General features: G+C 32.5%; 1 protein-coding gene across 1 annotated transcript; it reads right to left on the bottom strand.

Annotated features, from left to right (window-relative positions):
• Positions 1 to 216: 216 nt before the first annotated feature.
• LOC145317532 (uncharacterized) lies at positions 217 to 26738 on the bottom strand. Its single transcript, XM_080158650.1, has 8 exons — positions 26680 to 26738; positions 13813 to 13908; positions 10340 to 10386; positions 9169 to 9228; positions 8373 to 8528; positions 8155 to 8277; positions 7050 to 7162; positions 217 to 1170 (listed from the first exon to the last, which is right to left on the bottom strand). The coding sequence occupies exons 1-8, from the start codon at positions 26721 to 26723 to the stop codon at positions 979 to 981; spliced, it is 831 nt and encodes a 276-aa protein (XP_080014776.1). The 5' UTR covers positions 26724 to 26738; the 3' UTR covers positions 217 to 978.

Here is a 26738-nt window from a genome sequence, read left to right as displayed (position 1 = left end):
CGCTGAACCGATGTGGTTCTATTTTACAGGGTAGCTTCTCATAGGTCATGGGAGCGTTTATAAATATTAGGGGGGGAGGGGGGGTACCACCTCCCTCCTAAGAGAAATCACTCCTAGAAAAATCCCCCCCCCCACTTCACCATAAAAAAACTAAAGGCCTTTAGGGGCGTAGCCGCTAGCATGGAATAATGTAGTCCCTGTCAAATAAAAAAGAAAAATATTTAAAAGTTTATTTAAATTTAAACATCAACTACATTTAAAAAGACAATAAAAAAAACAATTAACAAAATTTGTAAAAACCAAAACAATAAAATCAAAACAATAACAATACAAACTTAAATTCAAACAATGAGACTTAGACATTATATATCACAGTTAAATACTTAATATTACAGTAATAAATAAGACCAAAAAGTGCATAAAAACATTTAAATATTAGTGTGTGTATGTGTTTAATATAATCATTATAAATTTATAAAGAATAATTTAACATGACTAAAGTACAAAAAAGATATTCATACATATAAAATACATGATGCCAAGATCTTTGACAAACCAGATGTCATCAATCGCTTTTCAAAATCACACATGACGCTTTTTTCTCCTCACTCAATTATTTCAACACATTTTTTTGGGAAATAATTCTTGTAGTTGTACAGACAAGATAGAAATTAGAGACTAGGTAGCCAGCAGGCTGATTATCAGTATGTCATAATAATTACAAAGCCGGCGGCTATATATGTTGTGTAGATGATAGATACAATTTATCCTAACCAATTGTAACTACCATCTGGCAGTGGGCTAAATCATGGCCGTTTTTTGAGCAATAGTGTCGTTTTTTTACAAAATTGTAGCACTACAAATATTGTTTAAAAAACACTAATTTAAATCCAATACAAAGACGACATTTTATATTGTAAAAAATCAAATATCGTCTTTTTTACTGTAAAGTCGTTGTCGTTTGTAGCAATGTCGTCTTTATTTTCTATCATAATAGTACTCATACTCCTCCTCCTCTTCAGCTGGCTGTTCTTCCCCCTTCCTGGGCACAGTGTTCTTGGTTGGCTCGGTCTCAGTGATACCGAAGACCTTCTTGACAGAGTTGTCATAGCTTTCCTTCAGAGAAATATGGTTGCAGCTGGGGTGAAGCTCATCACAAGATTTTCCACTCTGAAAAAGAAAACAATTGAAAAAAGGAAATAGTAAAAAAATACACATATAATAGTTTAATCTAATAGTTTCTGCTATAAATTTTAAAATATTGTCTCCTTTTCCTTACAAACATCCTTTAACATTCCTAGCTATTTTACTTTGAAAAAATTTATTCAATAAAGTCCCCAAAGTTGTTAACATAACGAATAAGAAAACGTTGGAATGAAAATTTTTGGGACACGTGTAATAAACAGCCCAATGTCCCCTCCCTCCCTGATAAAATTGTGACATAAGGACCCTAGGAAGGATCCACCTAAACTGTATTTTGATCTACTTAAGATTGACCAATTAACCAATTTCAGATTATTTGATTACAGTGCGGCGCACGAAACAAAGAATAGTTATTTCTCGCATCGTATTATAAACAGTTTGCCGCGGATATAGAATGCCGAAGGCACCGGCTAAAAAACTGGTTTTAATCTTATTATCGTAAATTTTTATATTCGTAGAAAGCTGGATATGATATGATGCTAGACATAGTTTTTTAGTTTTTTCGTATGGATGAGAACCGGTTCCTATCCACCGGATTCGAATGAATACGAGAATAGTTATTTCTCGCATCGTATTATAAACGGCTTTCCGCGGATATAGAATGTACAATTCGTCACCTCGGGGCTAAAAAAACTAGTTTTAATCTCATAATTGTACATTTCTATATTCTTAGAAAGCTGGATATAATACGATGCTAGACATAGTTTTTTCGTATTCATGAGAACTGGTTCCTATCCACCGGATTCAAATGAATACGGGAAATATAATTATCTCAATAGTTTTTTTTCTTTTTTATATACTTTTTAATTAATAATTTAAACTGGTTTCGAGCTATGTTTAAAGATTTAATAACTAAAGTGCCAAAAATGATAACATAATGTACAATATTTCTAAACAATTAAATGAAAAACTTTTAAATATTCCAACATTAAAAAATGAAATATTCAACAAGGAAATGTTTTTTTCTGTTTGTAATTAGTTGCTAATGTTTTTTTCTGCCCCTGCTTACTTTGCAAATGATATTGCAATTATTTGCATATTATTTTATGCTTGAGTTGAAATCATTCATTGATTATTCAATTACTTGTGGCTACGCCCCTTGCCTTCAGTGCAGTGGTATGCCCTCAGTGACTGCTTCATTTCCCCCTTCCCTAATTTGTTTCAGAATTTTAGCTGTTTAAACCCGATTAAAACAAGACAGCGTAAAGTGGCACCAAAAAAAGGACGTCATACAATAAAGTTGACCTATGAGAGGCCAGTATACACAATTACAGTTATTGGTAAAATTTATACTGGCATCTCATTGGTTATTTTATCGTATTACGTCATTTTTTTGGTGCCACTTTACGCTGTCTCGATTAAAACCGATACTAAGCTATTCAAGGTGATTTAAAGACCACATATCCAGGAGCTGCGATTCAGCAAATTAATTTCATTTGAAATTGCCCAAAATTTAGATATTTGAGTGGCGTAATGTTGGCTTAAAACTTGTTTTGTAATGTATCTAAAGGGAAGTGGGTAAGAAGGAAGGAAAAGAAGGAAGTGAGTTGTGGGGAAATTTTCATTTAGAATTGTTTGTCAGAATTCTGGTCGCTTGTTTAGTAATTCCAGGTTTCTAATAAAGCAGCTTTCATCGACTATTTACCATTTAATGATTGACAGCTACATTAATAGCAGTTGATAATAGTTATTTCTCGCATCGTATTATAAACGGCTCTCCGCGGATATAGAATGTACAATTATAAGATTAAAACTAGTTTTTTTAGCCCCGAGGTGCCGAAGGTACCGGCTAAAAAAAACTGGTTTTAATCTTATAATTGTACATTTTTATATTCGTAGAAAGCTGGATATAATTCGGTGCTAGACATAGTTTTTTCGTATGGATGAGAACCGGTTCCTATCCACCGGATTCGAATGATTACTATGATTCGATACTACAACAATAAAACAATAAAAAACAAAACAATGAATACGAGAATAGTTATTTCTCGTATCGTATTATAAACGGCTTTCCGCGGATATAGAATATACAATTATAAGATTAAAACTAGTTTTTTTAGCCCCGTGGTGCCGAAGGCACCGGCTAAAAAAACTAGTTTTAATCTTATGATTGTACATTTCTATATTCGTAGAAAACTGGATATAATACGATGCTAGACATAGTTTTTTCGTATGGATGAGAACCGGTTCCTATCCACCGGATTCGAATGAATACGAGAAAACTAATTACCCCTATGACGTGCAGACAAACCAACATTCATAATTAGAGCAGCTTTGCTACTAACTAGAATATGCATTTGTAACTATGTATTTAAAATCAGAGATCTAAAGGGATAAGACAATGACCGATAAATTGACATACATTCCTTATATTGCTACATCAAATTACCTTCTGTAGGTTACAATAAGTGGTTGAAACATGTGTACGCTAAACTTAATGAACCAACCAATAAAATTTTATAAAGTTCCAACAAATAAGAAACATTATTACAAAACTTTGGGGACTAGTGTAATAACATTCCAATGTCCCCTCCCTCTCTGATTGAAGATGCATAACATGGTTAAAATATTGCAATTAGCATGAATTCGCACAGCACAATTGGAAACTATGTATGCCAAGCATTTTGGTCTTTAGTTGCAAAGATATTCTACAAGCCAAGTAAGTCAGTGAGTCCCTATGTTATTCTCTTATGCGGTCTGGCTCCGAATCTCGCTGGGTTAGAACTTAGAATTGGTCTTAATCGGGGAGGGAGGGGACATTGGGCAGTTTATTACACTAGTCCCCAAAGTCTTATAATAACGTTTTCTTAGTCGTTGACATAACTACTTTGGGGACTGTTAATGAATTTTGATTGTATGGTTCATTAAATCGACAATCAAAACATTGCAACCGCTAATTTTTATCTACTGATGGGGTAATTTTGTGTATCATCATTGAGGATGTACATCAATTTATCGGCCATTGTCTTATCCCTTTAGATCCCGGTCATATACCCCTATCTTTTTTATTAAAATATTTTCTCTCTATTATACTTATTATTGCTGCCATTTAATTTTTTCATCCTTGTTTTTCTTGGCGTAATTTAAACTTGCGGAACTATTATGTTGTGCAAAATGTTGGTTGGATAATAATTATTTATCGCATCGTATTATAAACAGCTTTCCGCGGATATAAAATGTACATTTATAAGATTAAAACCAGTTTTGTTAGCTCCGATATGCTGAAGTCATGGTCTAACAAAACTGGTTTTAATATTATAATTGTACATTTTTATAATTATACAAAACTGGATGTAATACAATACGATACATGATTAGTCAGTTTGCCTTGGAACCGGTTCTAATCCTGCGGATATTAATCGGTTTCGAAGCCATACTGAAATAATTAACATCAACTATTTGCATGTTTTATAAATGACTTGTTTAACAAATAATGCTGTCATAATGTTAAATAAAAAAGGATGCTGTCTAAAATGGTGCAAAAAATGGGGACAAATTTCAAATTGATTTGACGGGGCTGTTTATTTACGTCACAAGTGAGGGGAAAGAAAAGGGAAGGAGGAAAGAAACCCCCTAGAAAAGAGATGGGGGTATGACGTCACACGCCAAAACAATTTGAAATTTGTCCCCATTTTTTGCACCATTTTAGACAGCATCTAAAAAAGTAATAAAATTATCACTATTAAAAAGATTGTTTTTGTGCTTTTGTTTATAAGAAGACTTCTTAATTTAAATCTGCTTATTAGTCAACTGCCCAAAATCTAATCTAAATTGTCAATGTGTATTGCTTAGGATCTAATAAACAGGTGGACTAATCGTTTAAGATACCTTTGTCTTATGCTTATTCCAAAAATATAACATCCATCATATAAAGTAGTAAGGCTTTTTATTTCTGTATTTTGGTAACCCACTGGACCAACTGAGTTCTCCATTTTAGAGAAGTTTCGTATTTGTCTCGGGATGGTTTCATTTTATTTTAAGCCTTAGAAATGTTTTAGGCTATTTTCTTCCTCTACCAATTTTTGAGAAAAAAATTCGATTTAGGGCCCTAGTCCTACGCCCCTTGAGGCTATGGGGCGAAGCAACATATATATGTAAAGAAACCGGTCGCATAGAAGAATATGCAAAAACAATGTTTGAATGCAGACATTTTTTAGAGCTTTCCACAGCATAAATCATTTTTATGAACATGAATGTAGTTAATAGCAAGTTCACAACATACAAACTTTTATTTTATTCAAGAAAGAGGGAAGTAAAACCAGAGCTGCATCTTTAAATCATTTAGTGCTGCCCACTGCCAGTAATAAAACGCGGATCTTTAAATCAAAATGGCGGTTGTGAGCCTGGAAACACCGGCTCAGTGAGACGCTTTTAAAATATGCTCACTAGAGGAATCGGCAGTGGTATCGTTGTAGTGTAAAGATTCAACTCTGAATTTATCCTAGAACTATGGTGGTTCCCTTAAAAGCCAACAAGAGGCTCCCCTTAAAAGCAGAGAACTGGAGGCTTCGCCAATTGGGAATCTTTACTAACAAGCACAGATTGATGCTCACTTTTGTATAATATTGTATGTAATGCAATACGAAACATGTATTTTTAGTATGGTTTTAACCCATCGAAAATGAATATGATTCTGAATCAAACCGGAAAGAGGTTTCTCTGAATATTTAAGTTGAAAGCTGCTTATAGTGCCTAATAACAAATGATAGGCCAGTATACATTGTAATTGACCAATGGTAAAATGTATACTGGCCTATCATTGGTATTTGTATTGTATGACGTAATTTTATTTGGTACTTTAAGCTACTTCTTTCAGTTGTGGCTGCAACTATTTGGTTGATTTTGTTAAAAGCTAATTTAGGGATCTAAGGGATACCCCCTCCCCCTTCAACAAGAAAATTAGACATTCCATTTAAAGGGGACGTAATGTTATAAACCCTATGATAGCATATTTCGAATGATCTAAATATTTGTGCATACGTATTTCTTGGCAGCCGTGCCTCAGCCATGTATAAGCCTCAAATTTAAACTCGTAAGTATGACAAATTTTTGTTTGTTGAAAAAAGGATTGTCTGATTAGAAACAGGTTTAGACATCCAGTTGAATTTTAATATTATAATATTTTGTTTTCATTGAGGCTTACACGCGGAAGACGTGCGGCTGGCGAGCACTGGCATTTCTTGCATTTCTTTGGCAGCTACCATCATTTGCAATCAAGGCCAACACAAATATCTTTGTTGGATCAGAGCAACTCTATAGGTTTATAGTGTCTGTAAGTCTGTTATTTCTTGTTACAAATTGGAGGAATCTTTATATTTCACATATGAAATCCCCCCTTTAAATGTTTTTTTTTGTAATTTGCTTCGATTTCGGTCTAACAGTCCTTGATTTCATGGATTTATATGTAAGCATATACACTATTTTTTGGGGCATTTTAAAGAAAAAGTATGCATCAACTTGGAGTGAAAAAAAAGAATAGAACACATAGCATCTAATTGACATGAAGTCAAAGAAAGCGTAATGGCAAATGAAAATTATCAGCTAGGACGTGCACACGAATTTGGCTGGGGTGGGGGTTGTGAAAAGCACCCTTAATTTTTCATCCCTGGATCCCCCCCCCCTCCATATTAAAAATATTAATCAGGTTGGTTACATCACTCCTTGAAAGATTTGCCAGTGGTGGTTACGGGGGATACCCCCCCCCCCTCCCCCGCTGCCTTACCCCATACCAATTGCATAAACAAACAAAATATATACAGTAATAATAACAATAATTCAACCTACATAAACTTTAAAATCAAATGCGGCATTTCTTCAAACTTTGCACGCATGAAAATTTTCCATACCTGATCGTTCAAGCTGGCAGCTTCTCTGATGCTATCAACATAGGGAATATTCCAGGAAGAGAGGAAGCTGGTGGCTGTCTGGATACCTGTCCTCACAGAGTTCGCTCCGGTACCTGCACAAATAAAGGGTATGAAACATTAGAGTAAAACATTAGAGAGAGAAAGGGTTAAATAACTGTATCTTCAAATCGCAACCTCCTTGTGCAACCTTTCTATTGGGTCATTGAAAATCAACCAATGGTGTTGCTTATAGAAACACAGCCAAGTAGCAGAAAATAATTTAGAAGCAGACGAAAGAGGTCTTTGAAAAAGGGAGGGAGGTAGTTGTCTGTATATACATCTATACTATAGATCTGTTTATAAAACTGTGGCAACACACCTCTTAAATTTGAAATTATCAAGGCCTGCCTTCCACTTTTTCCCCCCTCTTAGTTATACCCATCTCCCCTTAATTAAATTGCTGTTCACGCCTCTGGTATAAAATTATATTATAATAGCGCAATAATATTTTGTTTTACAGAAGCGGGTAATGTTTACATTATCATTAGTTAGAGTTCATTCCTACAGTTAGCTGGAGATATAATGCTACATGATTTCTTTATCTATTTTTAGTGTTTTTGGTACAGTAGAATAAAGCAATAGATGGGAAAGGGGTTAAATAACTGTATTTCCCCACCCCGTGGTCCCTGTGCCGACTTTCAATTGGGTCTTTAAATATCAGCCGATGGTTGGTTATATTAACACAGCCAAGTCGCTAAAAAGAGCAGAAAGCAATTTTTTAACATATGAAAAATGTCTCCAACACTGGCGCCTGGTAGTTGTCTGGGTTATACATCTAGTTTCATACATTTATTAAAGGTACAACCGGGAAAAGGCGGGAATGGATTTACTGTTATGGCCTGTTTCCTGTTGTTTTTTTAATGTATATAAAAATGTAGTCAAACAATAAAAATGACCAATGTTAGGCTAATACACAGACTAAATTACCAATGACTGGACAGAATACATTTTAATTGACCGATGGTAGGCCAGTATGACCTCATTTTTTAAAGGCACTATAAAAGCTTCAAAATTTATACTACAAATATTTAAAAAAAATACTAACCGAACATCTTGTTATCCTTCATGAACTCGCAGATGACCTTCTTCTGGCAGGTCACGTCGTCGCTGTCCATCTTGCTGTAGATGTCGGTGGCCACGGAGAACAGGGTCATCAGGCCAACACCACCTGATCAAAAATCAATATTTTAATCATATAATGGTTTGAGTTCCGTCTCCTTTCCCTTAAATTGTCGACAAAATTATGCAAGAAAAAAACTTTACCTGGACCGTTAAGTCCAAACTGTCTGGACTGGAAAGCATCGAAGAGCATGTTGCTGCCAAAGGAGAGAAGCTGCCGGGATTGACCAAAATCTCCCAGCAGGTTGCCTCCATAGCTCAGCTGGATACCAGGCAGCAACAGAACAGTAATGATGGCAGCTATAATTAGAATAGTTCATTATTGAATTGTATTATAGACAGCTTTCCGCGGATATTAAAATGAAAAATTTTCAGATTTAAATCAGTTTTGTAAGCCCCGAGGGGATAAAGGCCCGGGCTCATAAAGTTGTAATTTTTCCATGCTTTTTATTGGAAAATTGTATGTAATACGATGCTATACATAATTTTTCATTATGTCTAAGAACAGGTTCCAATACAGCGGAAAATAGCGTTTTCGAAGCAATACTGGAAAAAAATTTCTTTAAACATTTTCATATATATATTGTTTAATCTTTGAAATAAATAAGATTTAAATTTTTAATTATAACTTTGTATTTTTTAATTTGTTTTATGATTTGAATAAATTCGAACCTAGTAATAGTGTCTAACTTTTTATCTTTGTGACGTAACAAAAATCCATCTCTTTTTTAGGGGTTTCCATTCCCACCTCCCCTCTCATCCTTCATTTTTTGTTACGTCACAAAGATAAAAAGTTAGACACTATTACTAGGTTCAATAAATTCCCTTTCATTATATTTTAAAAGATATTATAAGAATTGAGAAAAACTTTATTGCACATTAAAGAAAAACTATTATGTCTAAACTTTCCCACTATTCAAATATTGATAAAAAGACTTACCAGCAGTTAAAGCAATGGCAACAATAGCAGCATTGGCGAAGTTACTGTCAATTCCAAGTCCTAAACAAACATTTCATTATCCGCTTGGAATGGGGTACAATATTAGGTTAAGTAATACACAACAGACAACCAACCCTTTGATTGCACGACCTTTGTCTGAGAAGTCCGAACGGTGCATGGTAATAAGTTGCGTCTGTTTATAGGCCAAGGCATTCCCCCTACTCCAACTGTTTATGTCGCGCACCTGACATAGCAGCATTAGGAACTATGTTTAACGTCTTAAGTTATGACGCGGTGTTAAGCAGATATTGGAACTTATCATCTCCCCGACGACGAGCGGATGCGCTACGTGTTGAGCCACGGTCGGCGGTATGTTTCTTGGTAATTAGGAGAAGGAAAAAAATATTACTGATACCTCCCCTTACTCCTCTGGGATCCTAACTGTCTAATCTATAATACAAAGTAGCTTGATGTCTGTCCGTCCGTCCGTCCTTCCCTCTGAAGCTTAAGATCTCGTAAACACTGAACCGATTGGATTCTAATCTTCAGGGAATATATCTACTGGTCCTGTGGTGGTTTTAAGCTATTTTCTTGGGGTAAGCCTCCATAGACGTCCAAGGTTTTTTTTTGGGGGGGGTAAAAAATTTTAAGGGGGGGGGGTAATTCGTATTTGGGGGGGGGGGGTAAAATGGCGCGCGAAGCGCGCCGAAATTTTTTTTTACCCCCCCCAAAATTTTTACCCCGCCCAAAATTTTTACCCCACCCAAAATTTTTACCCCCCCCAAAATTAACCCCCGGGGTAAAATTTTTTAGGGGGGTAATTTAAATTTTATTAAATATTTAGTATTAAAATTGCGCGCGAAGCGCGCAAAACATTTTTTTATTAGGGATTTCTTATTTTGGGGGGGGGGTATTTACCCCCCCAAAATTGTTTGGGGGGGGGGGTAAATACCCTCTCCTAAATGGTTGGGGGTGCCTACGGCACCCCCAGTGTAGGGGTAAATTTTAAATGGGGGGGGGTAATCGCCCCATTACCCCCCCCCTTGGACGTCTATGTAAGCCTCACATAGTTCCAGTGATGGTTTTAGGTTACTTCATTGTCTCATTAAAGATATGGGGTGGTTTTAAGCTATTTTTATAGTATACATAAATAGTAATAGATTATATTTACCTAAAGATCCGAGATTACCACTCACTGGCAAAATACCAACGGAGAGCCTAAACAACAAAAAAATTATCATTTTCTCATATAAAATAATTCTTTAAAAATATAAAAAAAACAATAAACACATATATTCACTACATTCAAAGATGATTTTACAACATGAAATGATGAAAAAGCGGGAAAAAATAAAATATAAGATGTGGGATAAATTTTACTATAACTTGGATATGTGTTGTTTTTTTTGTGTGTGGGGGGAGGGGCTAAAATCTAATTTATTTTTTTTTAAAGAAGTTGTATCAACTTTTTTTTTATATCTAGCCGGTCCTTTTAGTAAGTAGTAGATGTAAAATTTTTCATAGAATTCAGATATGCAATCGGTTTTTTTCTAGACCTCTTATTTTTTAAGTAATTTAAGTTTAAAAAAAAAAATTAAGTCGATTTTAAGGTACTAAAATGCAACAAAAAAAAGAAAGAAAATGGCCATTATGAACAAAAATAGTAAGATCTTTAATTTGACACCTTACTTTTTCAATTCTGTCAGGTAATTATTGAAAAAATCGATTTTTTTAAACCCACGAGAATAAAAACTTTGAACTCAATTTTATCATTTCACAAGTAAAAAAATATGGGTTCATATATACCTTTAGAATCAGAATAATATTACGAATCCATTGTAAGCAAAATTGAAAAAAAAAGTTTACAATATAGTATATAAACTACAATAAAAGGAATTATATGAAAATATCATATTATATTGTACAGGCAACGTCTTAACTCTTTAATTGAGTATAAAAATGGGAAGGGGGTATAGAGGGGGTAAAGAGGGGGTAAAAAAGGGAAGACGATAGTGTTGCCAGAACAAAAAATACAATTGGCCATTTTTAAATTTTTATATTTTTTTACTTTTTTTCAATTTTGCTTACAATGGATTCGTAATATTTTTCTGATTCTAAAGGTATATATGAACCCATGTTTTTTATGTCTGTTTGAGAAAACATTTAGGTCTAAAGTTTTTATTAAACCGAGGTTAAAAAAATAGATTTTTTCAATAATTACTCAACAGAATTTTAAAAGTAAGGTGTCAAATTAAAGATCTTACTATTTTTGTTCTTACTGGCCATTTTCTTCTTTTATTTTGTTGCGTTTTAGTACCTTAAAACCGACTTAATTATTTTTTTAAAAAACTTAAATTACTTAAAAAATAAGAGGTCTACAAAAAAACCGATTGCATATCTGAATTCTATGAAAAATTTTACATCTACTACTTACTAAAAGAACCGGCTAGCTATAAAAAAAAAGTTGATACACCTTCTTTGTGTGGAAGTATTACCCTTTTACCCCATCCCCCATACTTGTTGTATAATAGCCAGAGAGGGAGGGGACAATGAGCTGTTCATTACAGTAGCCCCCAAAGTCTTATAATAACGCTTTCTTATTCGTTGGCTTACCAACTTTGGGGTGAATTTTGATTGGTTGACTCAAGTTAAGTGTTCAAACGTTTAAACCACTAATTCTAATCTACAGAAGAGGTAATTGTATCGGTAGTATAATAGTATGTTGCGTTTGTGAACTCAAACCTTTATCCTTTTTGTTTTCCTTATCATTATTGGCAGTTGAGAAAGCGCCTATTTTCAAAAAGTTCATAATTGAACACGGCATTCATAATAACGCTTGCGCAACCAAACATAAACAAAGCTAGCGTAGCCATCTTTATTCTTTCTTTCAAGATGTGCGGAATATCTGTGTGATAAAAACCCATGTATAGTCAAAAATGTGGTGTTATCCGTACTGAAAAATACCTTTGAGTGCTTCCCGGCTTGACATGTTCCATGACCTCGGTAAGAATTCTTTCTTTAACCCATTAGTGCCGAACCGGACATTAAAACCCGGTTCCGAAAAATGGAAAAAAAACCGGTTTCCGGCTCCATAATTGCATCATTCTCAGTATGAATCCCTCCTCTACTACCCTGGCTTTCTTTTCCCCCTGGAGCAGGCAGTTTAGCTTACTTCCGTTTTATGGTATAGCTCAACAAAATTTGAAAATCATGAAATTCAAAATACCCCTTCTAACTTTTTTGTTTTTATAGTAAAGTCGCTGATTTTTTTCGTGAAATCTAATGTTTATTGACAAGTGCATCTATATGTGAATTCGTTTTATTCAAATTATTATTTTTTATATGATTTTTTTATCGTTTTTTTACGCCCTATTATGACCCGGTTCGGCTTGGCCATACATACCCGAAAATTTTAAAACCCGGCTCGGTTTCGGTTTTTATTACCCGGTTTTAACTTTTCAACCAATAAAAATAACAATTAACGTCATTAGTAAGGGTTTGAGCCACCATAATAACCCTAGTAATCTCTATAGGTGTCACCCAATAGTTTTATGATCGTTTTCTGATATGTAACACCCAAATTTTAATGTTCTTTTTTTGTAGTGTGTGTCTTTTAAAACTTCGAGCAACGGGTTTTTTTACCCGAAACGGCGGCACCTATAGCCGAAACACTAAATTTGAAATAAATCGCTTCGTATTATACTTGTAGCTCTTTAGATTACATGAGGTTGTGTAGTTTTCAATTACGGATCGTATCAAATTTCTAAAAAGTGTTCATCTCACTTTTGGCGTTAAAAAATTACATTTTTCGATTTTTGGTCAAAATAACCGGGTTTATACAGGTCAACCGGGTTTTAAAACTGGGGGAAAGCACCAAAAACGGGTGTTAATGCCTGGTTGGTATTTATGGCCAAGCCGAACCGGGTTTTTTTGCAACTTTCCTGTGCACGCCACTAGAGCAAAACAAAAAAATACGAATTCCGTTTTGACCATTATAAAGCTTCCCTGAAACTTACAGCTCGATCGGCCCATAAAAGTGGCGCTCGGCACTAATGGGTTAAGCATTTTAATAGTGTGGAATGATTTTTAAAAGACGGCAAATTAATTTCTTTATTTTCATTAAAATTAGACCAAGTAATTAATTTATTTTTGTACCAGAATATTTTAATAGTAGTCTATGATGATTTTATCCATGAATTACAAACTCGCATTTAGTTTTGATTTAATTTTAAGCAAAAATAACCCTAATTTCTTTTATACATTTTGAAATGTAAATTCGAAATCACGAAACCTTTTATAAGGAAAAGATGATTATTCCCAAAATGAAAAAGATTTATTTTCTTTTACAAGATTTATTTCTTTATGATGTATTTAACATTTTAATATTTGATTATTAATTTTGTTATTTTTATTTCAGCGTGACCATTTTCATACAATAAATTGTATTAGTAACTACGCTGGTTTTGCTCATGTGGGAAGTAGCAGGTTTAGTACGTCTGTACTAAAAGATCTTGTACACGGCCAGGCAAATGCCGTTGTACCGAAACAGTAATTTTGTGTATCATCATAGGGGATTACATCAAGTTACCGGCCATTGTGTTATCCTGTTGGATCCCTGATAATTGCAACTTAATTGATACTTACCCATCTCTGGACTGAGGCTTCTGTACAACATTGAGTGCCTGTCCAGTAGCCAACCAGGCAACAAAACAAAATATTCCGTATCGAACCCTTAACATTCTGAAAATAAGAATAGTTATTTCTCGCATCGTATTATAAACCGCTTTCCGTGGATATAGAATGTACTATTATAAGATTAAAACTAGTTTTTAGCCCCGAGGTGCCGAAGGCTAAACAGACTAGTTTTAATCTTATGATTGTACATTTTTATATTCGTAGAAAGCTGGATGTAATACGATGCTAGACATAGTTTTTTCGTATGTATGAGAACCGGTTCCTATCCACCGGATTCGAATAAATTCGAGAAAAAATATTTAGGTTTTTGAATAGTTATTTATCGCATCATATCATAGAGATCTTTCCGCAGATGTTAAATAAAAAATTAAAGATTAAAACCAGTTTTATAGCCCCGAGGATCCGCTGGTATTACTTTTATGATTTTTGAATTAATGGAAAAATGTCTGTGATACGATGCTATACATAATATTCCAGTATGGCTGAGAACCTGTTCTTATCCATCGGATATTAATCGGGTTCGAAGCCATACTGGAAAAAATCTTCATTAACTTTTGCAGGCAAAATAATAATAAAACATATAATTAAAGATTTTAACATAATAGATTTTTTTTAAAGATTACATGAGTTATCTGGCGATGTAACAGCTGACTTTCGAATTTGTGCAAAAACAAAACAAAAAATGAAAAATTATTTTATTAAAAAAAAGTTTTTTCTATCTGGTATTGTTTGTTACTTTTTATAAAATGTTTTACATATTTTTCATATTGCATATTTTAGATATTCATTCTATTAGTAATAATTAATATTTCATTTTACATGAATTACAAATTCTGGTATTGTAATTTAAATTTAAATATAAATTAGAATTTATTGAAAATTCAGAGAATTAATTTTAGTTTCTTAAATTCAGCTTAAATTCACAATTTGGAAAGAAAAGTGTGAAAATATCGTTGAATAACTTTGTTTTTAGTAAACTATGTTTAAGATTTTAAAATCCGCCGATAATAATAATAAATCCGCAAAAAATAGCTTAGGACCTTGGATTAATGTACTATTGATTTGACATTAAACATTCCTTTATCCAATAATGGATGTAGAATATACGTGGATATTATAGACAAGAGAAAAATTGTCGTCAATTCGGTTGCTAACATGGACCCCCCTTAATGGTCAGTTCGTTCATCCAGTAGGAAAGGGATTGGTGTAAAAGGGGTGAATTGAGGGCAATCATTCTTTTAGCCCTGTGCGAATTTCAATTTATAAGAGAACATGAAAATCAGATTAAGATCCAAGTAAAATTACATTCATTTATCCATTTAACTTTATTAAAAAAAAAATCAAATAAATTAAATAAACTAGATACTTAGTACCTTAGTGACTTGCTTCTCAAAAACGATTTATGGGTCCTAAATTTTTTTTTATTGTATGACCATTTTCTAATGATTACAATTAGTGGTTAAAACGTTTGGACACTCAAATTATTTAACCTGCCAATTAAAATTCAAAATAAGTCACCAAAGTCGTTAAGCCAAAGAATAAGGAAACGTTATTATAAAACTTTGGGGACTAGTGTAATAAAACGCCCAATGTCCCTTCCTTGTTTATAGTCTTATCCCTCCTTTCTACCAATTAAAACTTTTTTTTTTTGGTGGCCACTTCTGAATAAATGTTAAAGACCAGGACCACACATTGGCAAGATTTTTTTAGGAGCGAAGCTTTTCTATAACTAGGATTGGTTAGTCCATCCAGAACGGTTAGCTTTCTTTCGTTAATTTAGACATGTTAGAAATGTCCTATCGATTTCAAACTTTGCATGATGATTCCTACAACAGTTAAGTACGATTTAGAAACCGTAGCAACTCTATACTCGTTTTCAGAAAGTCCGTACGTCCATTTAATTCATGGATGTTCCTATCTTTGTTTTATCAAAAAAAAAACTTTATTCGTTTAACCTAATAAAACTCAAATATAATCCTTATGATAAAGTAACAGGATGTGTGTCTGTCTGTCTGTTTGCGATAAATATACATTAAAATTTAAATTACTCCCTATTAAATACTTCATCATGATTTAAAATAGATTGATGAATATAACATATTTATGGCCTTCAGTTACTAAGATTTCATTCAGTCAAAATTAATTAATTATTACTTGGATCTTACACCAGATTTTCATGTTCTAAGATAAAGTGAAGCGGGTTAAAATAACAATCTCTCCCATGTCACTTCTTTACCCCATCCCCTTCCCTCCTACTGGATAAACTTCCCGACCAATAAATGCGGGTGGATATTGCAACCTAAATTGACGAAAATTTTTGGGCTGTCATAATATCCACGTTTATACTAAATCCATTACAATTACGGTATCTGATAACCAGGAAGCAAAACTTTTTACTTAGCACAATTATAAGGAGGGAAATATTTGTATTTTGATGTGGGAAAAATTGTCCGCTACACGAAATGTGGGAAAAAATGTCTTATGTATAAATGTAATTGGATATTTTTCTGGCATAGTTGCTTGAAGCAATTCCGTTGCTTTTTAGTGGTATATATACTTTATAACTAGGCCTGTCTGTCCGTCCATCCGTCTGTCTATATAGAAGTCCGCTCGTCCCTCTGTTCGACTGTCTGTGCATTAGTTACTCAGTAATATCTGTCTCTTCGTTAGTCTCTCTGTAATTGCCTGTATCTTTTGTTTGATGGGTGGGGGGGGGGGGTATGGACACCTGAAATTAACCTGGGTTGGCATGCCTCCCCCCCCCCCCCATTCTCCAAGAAATAAATCCTCTGGCAAAATAAAGTGCACGACATTGCCTAGGACATATACTAAGCTTTTCTTAAATATCTCAATAACTAATGAACCGATGGGGTTCTCTATTTTAGGTAAGATTCACATAGGTCATGTGATTGTTTTAGATTTTTTTTTAGTTTAAGTCTTGGTATAGTTTTAAGCTATTTTAGCTTCTAGGTGCTAGGTGCGCAGTCGCTATAGTAACTCACTATAAAACAAGGATGACAACATCCATAAAAGCGAAGCTCTGAAACGGTAGGACAAAAGGACATTAATTTTTGTATAGTGTCAGAACTGAATAATCAGAATAAAAATGTATAAGAGTCGAAGCAAAAGTGTAAGTAAATTTGTTAAAAAAACTGCTTGATACAGGATAATGTTTATGGACATACTTACATTTTTAGGACTTGATTATAGAGTTGCTTCGCTTATAATATTGAACTTCCCAGGAATCAGTATACCAAAAATCAGATCAATCGGATAATTAGATCATATAAAAACTTGTTGATAAAAAAAGTAAAGAAATTAACATGTTTAAATTGGACGTCCGGACATTCTGGTAATGATTATAGAGTAGCTACGCGTTCTAAATCGTACCTAACTACTACAGGAATCACCATGCAAAGTTTGAAATCGATAGGACAGTTCTAGCATGCCTAATTTAACGAAAAAGGCTATCCGTTCCGGACGTACGGACGGACCGACCCTAATTATAGAAAAGCTTCAATTTTAAGAATTGTTAAAAATCTATAATGACCGTAGAGACAAAGTAATTTCTCCTGAACCTTTAGTAAATGATTCATTTTTAAGAGAAAGTTAAAAAAATATAGCACAAGAGGATTTATTACTTGGAGGGGGGGGGGGGGGAGAAGACAATAGTACTAAATTAATCTTTGCTTATTTCTTCCATCCCTTAACCAACCAATGACAGAATTAAACACATACAAATACAACATATATATATGGGAAAGATATTATTTCTCAAATTTATTCCAGCATGGTTTCGAAACCAATTAATATAAAAGACTAAAGGCGACGCCTCTAGCATCTATGGGCTCCTTATTCAATCGGGAAGGATGGGCGAAAAAAAAGACTTGAATCTAAACTTTAAAAAGCCTAAAACCATCCCAGAAAAAAGTGACCTAGTCCTTAAAAAGCTCCAAAGAAAAATAAAAACCATGTCAGACAAGCAGTTATCGAGATCTTTTGGTGCAACAGAGAGACAAATTACTTCTTTAAATAGGATATAATACTCTCAAATCACTGTTAAATGTTAAAGATAAAACTGTGCAGACAAATTGCTCGTAACTGGCATCGGTCAAATTTGCAAACCCTTTTTTTTGCACACTAGCGCCAAGACATGTTTTAAAACTTGATCTTAGAGGACTTGATATTAATATGCATATGTACTTTTGTAGGGTATAATCCTTTTCGTGGCAACGCCTCTTAAGATACGATTCGTTGTATTTTCACAGAAGCTTTTCTCCATTTTCTAGCACCTGCGGGGGGTCCTATCCGTGCGGGGCAATAACAAAACCTAATTTAACCTAACCTAACCTAACCTAACCTTAAGTAACCTATGAAAAACTACTACCCATAAGGGGCGTTGCCACAAAAGGGACTATACGTCTTTTGTATAACAAATTATCTATTATCACGGCAATTTATTGCTTTGTTTCTTAAGGAACAATTTTTAGAAGTCTGTTTAACTTAGCTATAACGATGTTACTAATATGTCCAAACTTAATATAAATGGTTTAGAAGCTAGATTAAGCTATAAGAGGAGAACGCATTCTATCTGTCTATTTGACTCCTAGCTATTGAGTATATATGCACGGGAGGAATCATGGAGAAGGAATATAAAGAGGGGGGGGGGGGGTATAATATGAAAATAATGCTGAATCATTGTCTTGACCCAGACCTCTGCACATGCCTGCACCCCCCCCTTCCCCCCACAACACGCCCTCTCTCCACCACACTTCCCTAACAAAATTGCCAAGTTCAAATATTTTGTATATTTGAATATGTTATCATACAAGAGAAGACAAATTTTAACTAGACATAAAACTCTATTTAAAAAAAAAATCCATCTTTTATTTTAACAATATAATGCTTCTTAACTGTTTTCTTTTTTTTTGAACATGAAATTTTGGAGGCTTTTAAAAAATTTGGCAATCATGTCTTTAATCTAAATATAAATATATCCTAACATTTTGAAGCAAGTTTTAAATTCTCATAAAATTTATGTCTTAGAATTTTTGACCTGTTCATTGCATTAAGAGCCTTTTATTTTTGCTTATACAACAAGTAAATTAATAATGAACTTATTCTAAATAGTGTCAAAATAATTTTTTTTGTGTAATAATAAATATAATCATTTCGAATTTAGATATACTTATATATCTAGAAAGTAATGCATGGTAATTAGATAATCCAATTTGAACAAAACCAGCTTAGGTGCTAGAATGTGGGAATGCTTATAATAGCTTCATCTTGGATCATAAACATCAACACAGGTCAGCTGAATTTGAGTTTCCGATTGTGTACATAGCACCCTCATCCTATCTCAATATTTACTACTAGCTAAAAAGCTTCAAACTTCAAAAAAATAAAATAAAATTTGAAAAATTATAATTTTGAATGTATAATGTATAAATCGTTTATACATTATACCGCTTTTCCCTTTGACCGGAGTAGCTGAAAATAGGTTTTGCAATATTTGGTTTATCTGCTGTACAACTTCGGAAATTAGGGAAGAAATAGACAATCAATTTTCAGTTGATCTCAACACAGCGTTCACAGGACTTCAGGAGTACCGTTTAGATAATTATATTCATGTTGAAGGGCAAGGCCAGATTCTAGAGTCTTATTCAGGGAGGGAAAAGACAATGGACTTTGAATTATGCAGACCCAAAAAGGTTTTGTAAACCCGTTTTGTATTTTTTTTGCAAAACACCTTTTTTATCAAGTATTGTTTAGTTGTACAAATTAGTAATCTTAAAACTAATAATCCCTTTAAGAGGTTATTTTGTTGATCATAATTAGGGACTGTAAATCATTCCCTTTATTATCATTTTAGATTCCCTTAAAATTACTAATTAAAGATTACATATTAAACACGGTTTTAAAATTTTCAAAATCACACAAGAATTAAATTAACCATCTAAAACCAAATTTTTCAACTGCTAAAAACAATCGTAAAAAGAATGAAGATGATTAAAGTCCCTCCACGGATTATGACGTCATACGATAGAATAGCAAATGAGAAGCCAGTATACACTGTAATTGACCAATGGTAAAATTTATGCTGGCCTCTCATTGGTTATTCTATCGTATGACGTCATAATCTGTGGATAGACTTTAATCAACTTCAAAAAGAATCTAAAAGTTGATAACTTATTTTTTTTAGTTTTAGTTACAAATAAATGCGTAAAACCAAAGTCTTGCCCCAAGTTCAAATAATACTTTCAAAATATAAATATATTCTATCATAACAAAAAGTTGACAAGAAACTAACCAATCCAAACAGACGGACAGACAGACAGAAATCTACAGACAAGCAAATTTTAGTAAAAAGTTGAATGATAAGATACATTGACACATGTCAAAACCACGGATTTGTAAGATTTAAATTTTTTGATGTTATATTTTAGAGAAGTAGTGAACATAATAAATGCAGGTATCTAAATGGATAAGAAAATAATGGTTGAAACGTTTGAACATTCAATTTAATGAATCAACCAATCCAATTTCACTATAGTCCCCAAAGTTATTAGGCCAACGAATAAGAAAATGTTATTATAAAGCTTTGGTACTGAAGTAATTAATAGCCAATTGTCCCCTCTCTCTGTGTTGTGAATGAATACAACAAAAAATTGATTAGATTTTGTTAAACTTTTTTCTCCATTATTAGAAATGTCTAGAATTTGGCGGTATATTTGTATTTAAAAAATATGTATTTAGTAGCGAAGCTACTCTATAATTCACTTTGTCTGTCCACCATTCCATCCATAACGTTATGGAGGAAATTCGATTTTCTCAGCTGATATTGAAGATAGACTGCTGAATGTTTGGTGAAGATTTCCTGTAACATTGAACATCAAGTGTATAATTTTCTGTGTCCGTCAGTCTATCGGTCATGCATAAAAGATATTGAAAATATTTTTAATTAGTTTTTCAGAAAGGTTTCGTGATTTCTAAAAATTATTGCACATTTATCAACTGAACATCTTCTCTATACTTTAATTTGTCTGTTTGTCCTTCTTCAAATTTTTAATGCTTCGCTACTTATGGATGTTGTCATCCTTGTTTCTTATTTAAGGTATCAAGCTAAAAGAAAAATATCAGTTTTATGATTTTATCCTTACCTCAATCAAATAAATGCAAGTAATCATTTAATCAAAACATATGCTTAAATTTTCAACAATTATTCATTTATATCAAAACAAGGATGACAACATCCATAAAAGCGAAGCACTCAAACGGTAGGACAAACGGACATTAACATAATCAGAATATAAATGTAAAAGAGACGAAGCAAAATTGTAAGTAAATTTGTTGGAAAACTGCTTGATAGAGTATAATGTTTATGGACATACTTACATTTTTAGGACTTGATTATAGAGTTGCTTCGCTCATAATATTGTACTTTGTTGTTCCAGGAATCAGTATTCCAAAAATCAGATCAATCGGATAATTAGATCACATAAAAATTTGTTGTTAAAAAAGTAAAATGTTTAAAATTTACGTACTGACATTCTGGTAATGATTATAGAGTTCCTACGCTTTCTAAATCGTACCTAAACTACTACAGAAATCACCATGCAAAGTTTAAAATCGATAAGACAATTCTAACATGCCTAAATTGACGAAAAAAGCTATCCGTTACGGACGGACGGACCGACCCTAATTCTAGAAAACCATCGCTTTTAATAATAAGCGAGACAGAATTTAATTATTTTGCATCAATTGAAGGTTAATAATTGATAATTTTATACTTTTTGTAATTATTTAAAATCATTTTTAGGAGGAAAACAATAATAAATTAAATTTCATTATCATTAATGAGAATTTTATAGTAATTTAATTGTCTGTATATTACACATTACACAAAAAAAAGTTTGACCTAATGGTCTTGTAAGTCATAAAAGAAACTTATTCTGTTTTACAAACATACAAACAGCTGACATGCAAGGAGAGTGAGTGAAGAAAATCTTTGGTTTTATAGAACACAACTTGCGCTTATACTACTTGTAATAAATTACCACAAAATGCAAAAAATTATCTTAATTTTATATCCTAAATAATTTATTATCTTATTAAAAATGATTAATTGAAACATATTTTAAAAACAAAAAGCATAGGCAACACATAATTGAAGAGAGCACCTTTTTATAACCATAATTAAAGAACAAAAAGGTGTACTTCCTTCTTTTGGTGGATTTTTTATTACACTTTTTTTAACAGCTGGTACCGTTACATAAGATGTTAGTTTTCGGACTTAACTGTAATGGTTTTTACTGCCATTAAGATTATTACTAAGTGAAATGTGTACAGAAATTTAAATTGTTAATAACCTTGTAATTTATGATTTAAAGTAAAATGATGTCTTTTCTAATGCTGGTTTAATCCTATAATTTAAAGTAGTTAGTTTTTTTTTGTCTGAAGCTTTGGATCTCAATAACTATTAAACTGATTTGGTTCTCTATTTTAGGTAAGCTTCATTTAGGTCCTGTGATGGTTTTAAGCTATTTTATCTATCCTTTGAATAACTAGCCACTAGATGCTAGGGGCATAGCCGCTAGTATGTTGATATGTTGTTTCAAGAACATTGGGAATTAATTCAATTTTAAATAAAGAAATCTTTTTCTTTTAATCTGACTAAAAACTTAGGAGCCAAAAAGTTTTTCAAAAAATTGGACATACTGCAGAATCTATTGTTTTAAAAAAAACTATGAACTCTAAAGGCTGCTAGAGGCTGGACGTTCCCACTTCATTGTACCCTACAAATAATCTAGAATAGCATATATACTTATTAATGCCGTATTATGTCGCAGTGCACAAAAATGCGCAAAAGGACTTATTTTGGGCTTATTTTCTTTAATCAATCTCTCCAATGGGAATCATTGGATGTGGGCTATTTCAGATAATTTTTAGGTTTTTTTGGGGAAGGATCTTTTTACCGAAATCTGTACCAGATCTATAAAATTCTCAAGAAAAGGGTAAGAATAGCTCGAGGGAAAATAAAATAATAGTTTGGAAGTAGGAAGTTGTAAAAACATAAAACCAAAACCAGCTTGCTTTGCATAATTATTCTTTTATCCTATTTTGCCTGGCCAAATCATTTTGTGGTTTTATTTTTATTTAGACTCGAAAAATTTGGTAGAATAAATTGATTGCTTGACTGAATGATTAAAGCAGATTTGCAAGCGGAATGCCTGTGCTCAGAAACAGGCGCTAGTATTTTGCCTACTCCTTTTAAAACTATGGATAGAGGAAAAGGCTCGGCAGAGGTGCATACAACTCAAATGTCACAAAAATTGAGACAAAAAAATAAAGAGCAAAAACTATTCGGGGAAGCCTTGACAATCATATTTATAATAACATAGAATTTTCAGTAAAAATATTTTCTCTTATTAATTTAATTTCCTTGGGTTAGAATAATAAGACCTCAAACTTTTTTCTTACACTTTGAATAATAAAGAAATGTTTTGATAATTAAGAATTCTTTTCAACAAACTTTGCTTTGATCTTCAGAATATTTTTTAAAGCGAAGCTTTTTAATAACTAGAGTCTGTCCGTCCATACGCCTGTCCGTCTGTTGCAGTTAGCTCTTTCAGAATTGTCCTATCGGTTTCACACTTTGCATGATTATTCCTGTAGTAATTTGGTGCTCTATAATCGTTATAAGAAAGTCTGTTTGAAATATGCTGATTTTTAACTTTTTTGACAACATATTTTTGCATGGTATAATTATCCATCTGACATAATTATGCATCTGACTTTTGGAATACTGTGATTTTTATAAGCAAAGCACATCTATGATCAAGTCACAAAAATGTCCTAAACAATAAACAGTATCCTGTATTTAAGCAGTTTTATAAAAAAAATACTTAGACTTTTACAATTGTATTTTCCTTATTTAGTTCTGATACTCTACAAGTGTTATTGTTCGTTTTTTCTACCGTTTCAGGGCTTCGCCTTTCTTATTTTCTAGAAGTTTGACTACTCTGTACTTTTCTTGACCCTACGTTAAAAAAAATCACAGTTATCCATTTTAGATTTTTTTGTCTGTTTTTATGACTTTTTTGTGCTTATTCACTTCCTCCTCACATATTCATTAAAACTAGTTGCCTACGTGATCTTTGGCGAGTTGAAGGGTTGTGTCTTTATAAAAGTTATCTTCTCTCACAATTATTTTTTTGCATTTGAAGGTTTTAGTCAGCTTATACCAACAACGAATTTTTTAAAATCACGAAATTTATACGTGATTTTCAGTTGTCGTTGGGGGGCAACACTGAGTAGAATTGACGACCTTTTTATCTGTGCCCTAAATTTATTCACTTTTTTGCAATACTTTATTTCTGGGTTTTAGTAAAGAACTTCTAATTTCAAAACTTTTCCTAGAATAAAAAAAAATATTTGACTTATGTAATATTTATATATAAACTTAATAAATTATATAAATTAAAGTAAATTTGTCCTAGAATGTAAAGAAACAAAAAGACCTATTTATATAAAAACTTAAATAGAATTATATAAATTTTCTTTATAATTTTTAATTTAAGTTTTAATAATAATTAAAGAAAATATAGTTTCTCGTGTTCATTCGAATCCGTTGCATAAGAACCGGTTCTCATCCATACGAAAAAAACTATGTCTAGCATAGTATTATATCCAGCTTTCTACGAATATAAAAATGTACAATCAGTTGATTATTCATCTATCAAAATGGCTCGTACCAAGCAAAAACTTGAGAAATGAAATAAGGCTTTCAGGCTCTGTAAAGAAATCATTGTCTATGATTAAAAACGTTTATTTTTCAACATATAAATCATTTCATTGCAACAAAAGAAAATGCTTTTCCTGTAAGAAATAAAATCTGTACCAATTTCTGTAACTTTATATAGTTATTTAGTCAACCCACCTAATTATTTATATATTTTTTATTAAATTTGTGTAAATATCTTTATATAATATATAATTTGTGTAATTCTAACTATAAATAAAATGAAAAATAAAATCAATTAAAGGGGTAAATTAACGGCCTACTCCAAGGCCTAATTACTCCTTGCTATGCAATTTTTAATATGATTTTGTATATTTAATAATTAAATGTATTGCATTAGTTAATAAATTATATTCTATTCTATTATCATGTTTCGCTTTTATGGATGTTGTTATCCCTGTTTAAATATGGTTGACAATGTTCTTTAAAGATGGAAATCTGAATGTAATGTATAAAAATCTAGGGATCTAAAGGGATAAGTTAATGGCCGATAAATTGACGTAAATCCCCAATGATAACACACAAAATTAACCCTTTTGTAGATTTCAATTTACAATTGAAACGTTTGGACACTCAACTTCATGAATTAACCAATCAAATTCACTAAAATCCCCAAAGTTTTAAGCCGATGAATAAGAAAAAGTTATTATAAAACCTTGGGGACTAGTGTAATAAACAGCCCATTGTCCCTTCTCTCTCTCTGATAAGAATGTAATGTATAAAAATTTGACAGCTGTAAAGGACGTGCACGGCATTATTCAAAATACCATACACAAATTTTTACAATTTTGTTCAAATTTCTCAAATCTTAAAATAAAAAATATAAGTTGACTTTTGATTTTTGATGAAATAAAGACAATGAAAAGCGCCAAGTTTCACAAGATGTGTGTGTTTATCTAAACCATTTTTTTTTTGGGGGGGGGGGGCCCGGGGGGGGGGGGTAGGATGATGGTTATTAGTAATCTAATCTATCTATAATACAAAGTAGAACGATGTCTGTCTGTCTGTCTGTGTGTCTGTTTGTCTGTTTGTTTGTAGCGAAGGATCTCGCCAACCACTGAACCGATCGGGTTCTCCTTTACAGGGTAGCTTCTCATAGGTCCCGGGAAGGTTTATAACTATTTTCTTTGGGGGTGGGACACCCCCAACCCCCCCAAAAAATTAAAATACCCCCCCCCCCAAAAAAAAAACTATTTTTTTTAGATTTATTTTTTAAAATATAAATTACGAAAAATTGGTTTGATTAAACCCCTAGAGGCAATGCCCCTAGAGGCTAGGGGCGAAGCCGCTAGTAGATAAAATAACATTAATTTGAGAAAAAAAATATTTGACACCAAACTGATATGTTTTATTTGGACTTTATTAATTTTTGTTTACAAATTTTACCTGAATTTTAGCAAAATCACTTAAAATAAGTTTCGTAATTACTTAAGGTTTATTTTAGAATATCTAAAATATGCAACAAAAATGCTATTAAAAAAACCTAACCATAGTATGATCAATATTAAGCAAAATAAAGTAAAACCCCGCTGAGGCCTCTAAAATAATGTTTAAACAAAAAAAAACTTTTAGGGTGAATAAAATATTATTATTTTACACTAAAAGTTCATAAAATTCATAAATTTTACATTAATTAATATTATAGAAACTTTTGTTTGATGCATCGATGTAGCATTATCTTAAATGGTTTTCTAAGATATTTAGTTAATATCACTCAATTTTGGAAGCAGTTTTTAGTGCCTATAAAAATAACGCCATACAATACAATTGACCAATGATAGGCCAGTGTATTTTACCATTGGTCAATTAAAATGTATACTTACCTATCATTGGTCATTTGTATAGTATGAATTAATTTTTTCATAGGCATTATAAGATGCTTTATTTTTTGATCATATTGTGTAAACTGAACATCACAAATATTATAATCTAACTTATTATGTCGCTCTAATTGTACAGTAATGAAAACTGTGGCACGAAATGAAGGTCAGCAGCTGTTGCTTAGTTGTTATTACCTCGTTGTCGTAGATACAACTAAACTCACCAATATTGCATTCATATATAATACGATAAC

The sequence above is a fragment of the Acartia tonsa genome, chromosome 4, assembly GCF_053477335.1.
Source record: "Acartia tonsa isolate MP-2025a chromosome 4, ASM5347733v1, whole genome shotgun sequence".
In the NCBI taxonomy this organism is placed as follows: domain Eukaryota; kingdom Metazoa; phylum Arthropoda; class Copepoda; order Calanoida; family Acartiidae; genus Acartia; species Acartia tonsa.
Note: the sequence above shows the minus strand (reverse complement) of the source record. Positions and strands in the feature narration are given on the sequence as shown.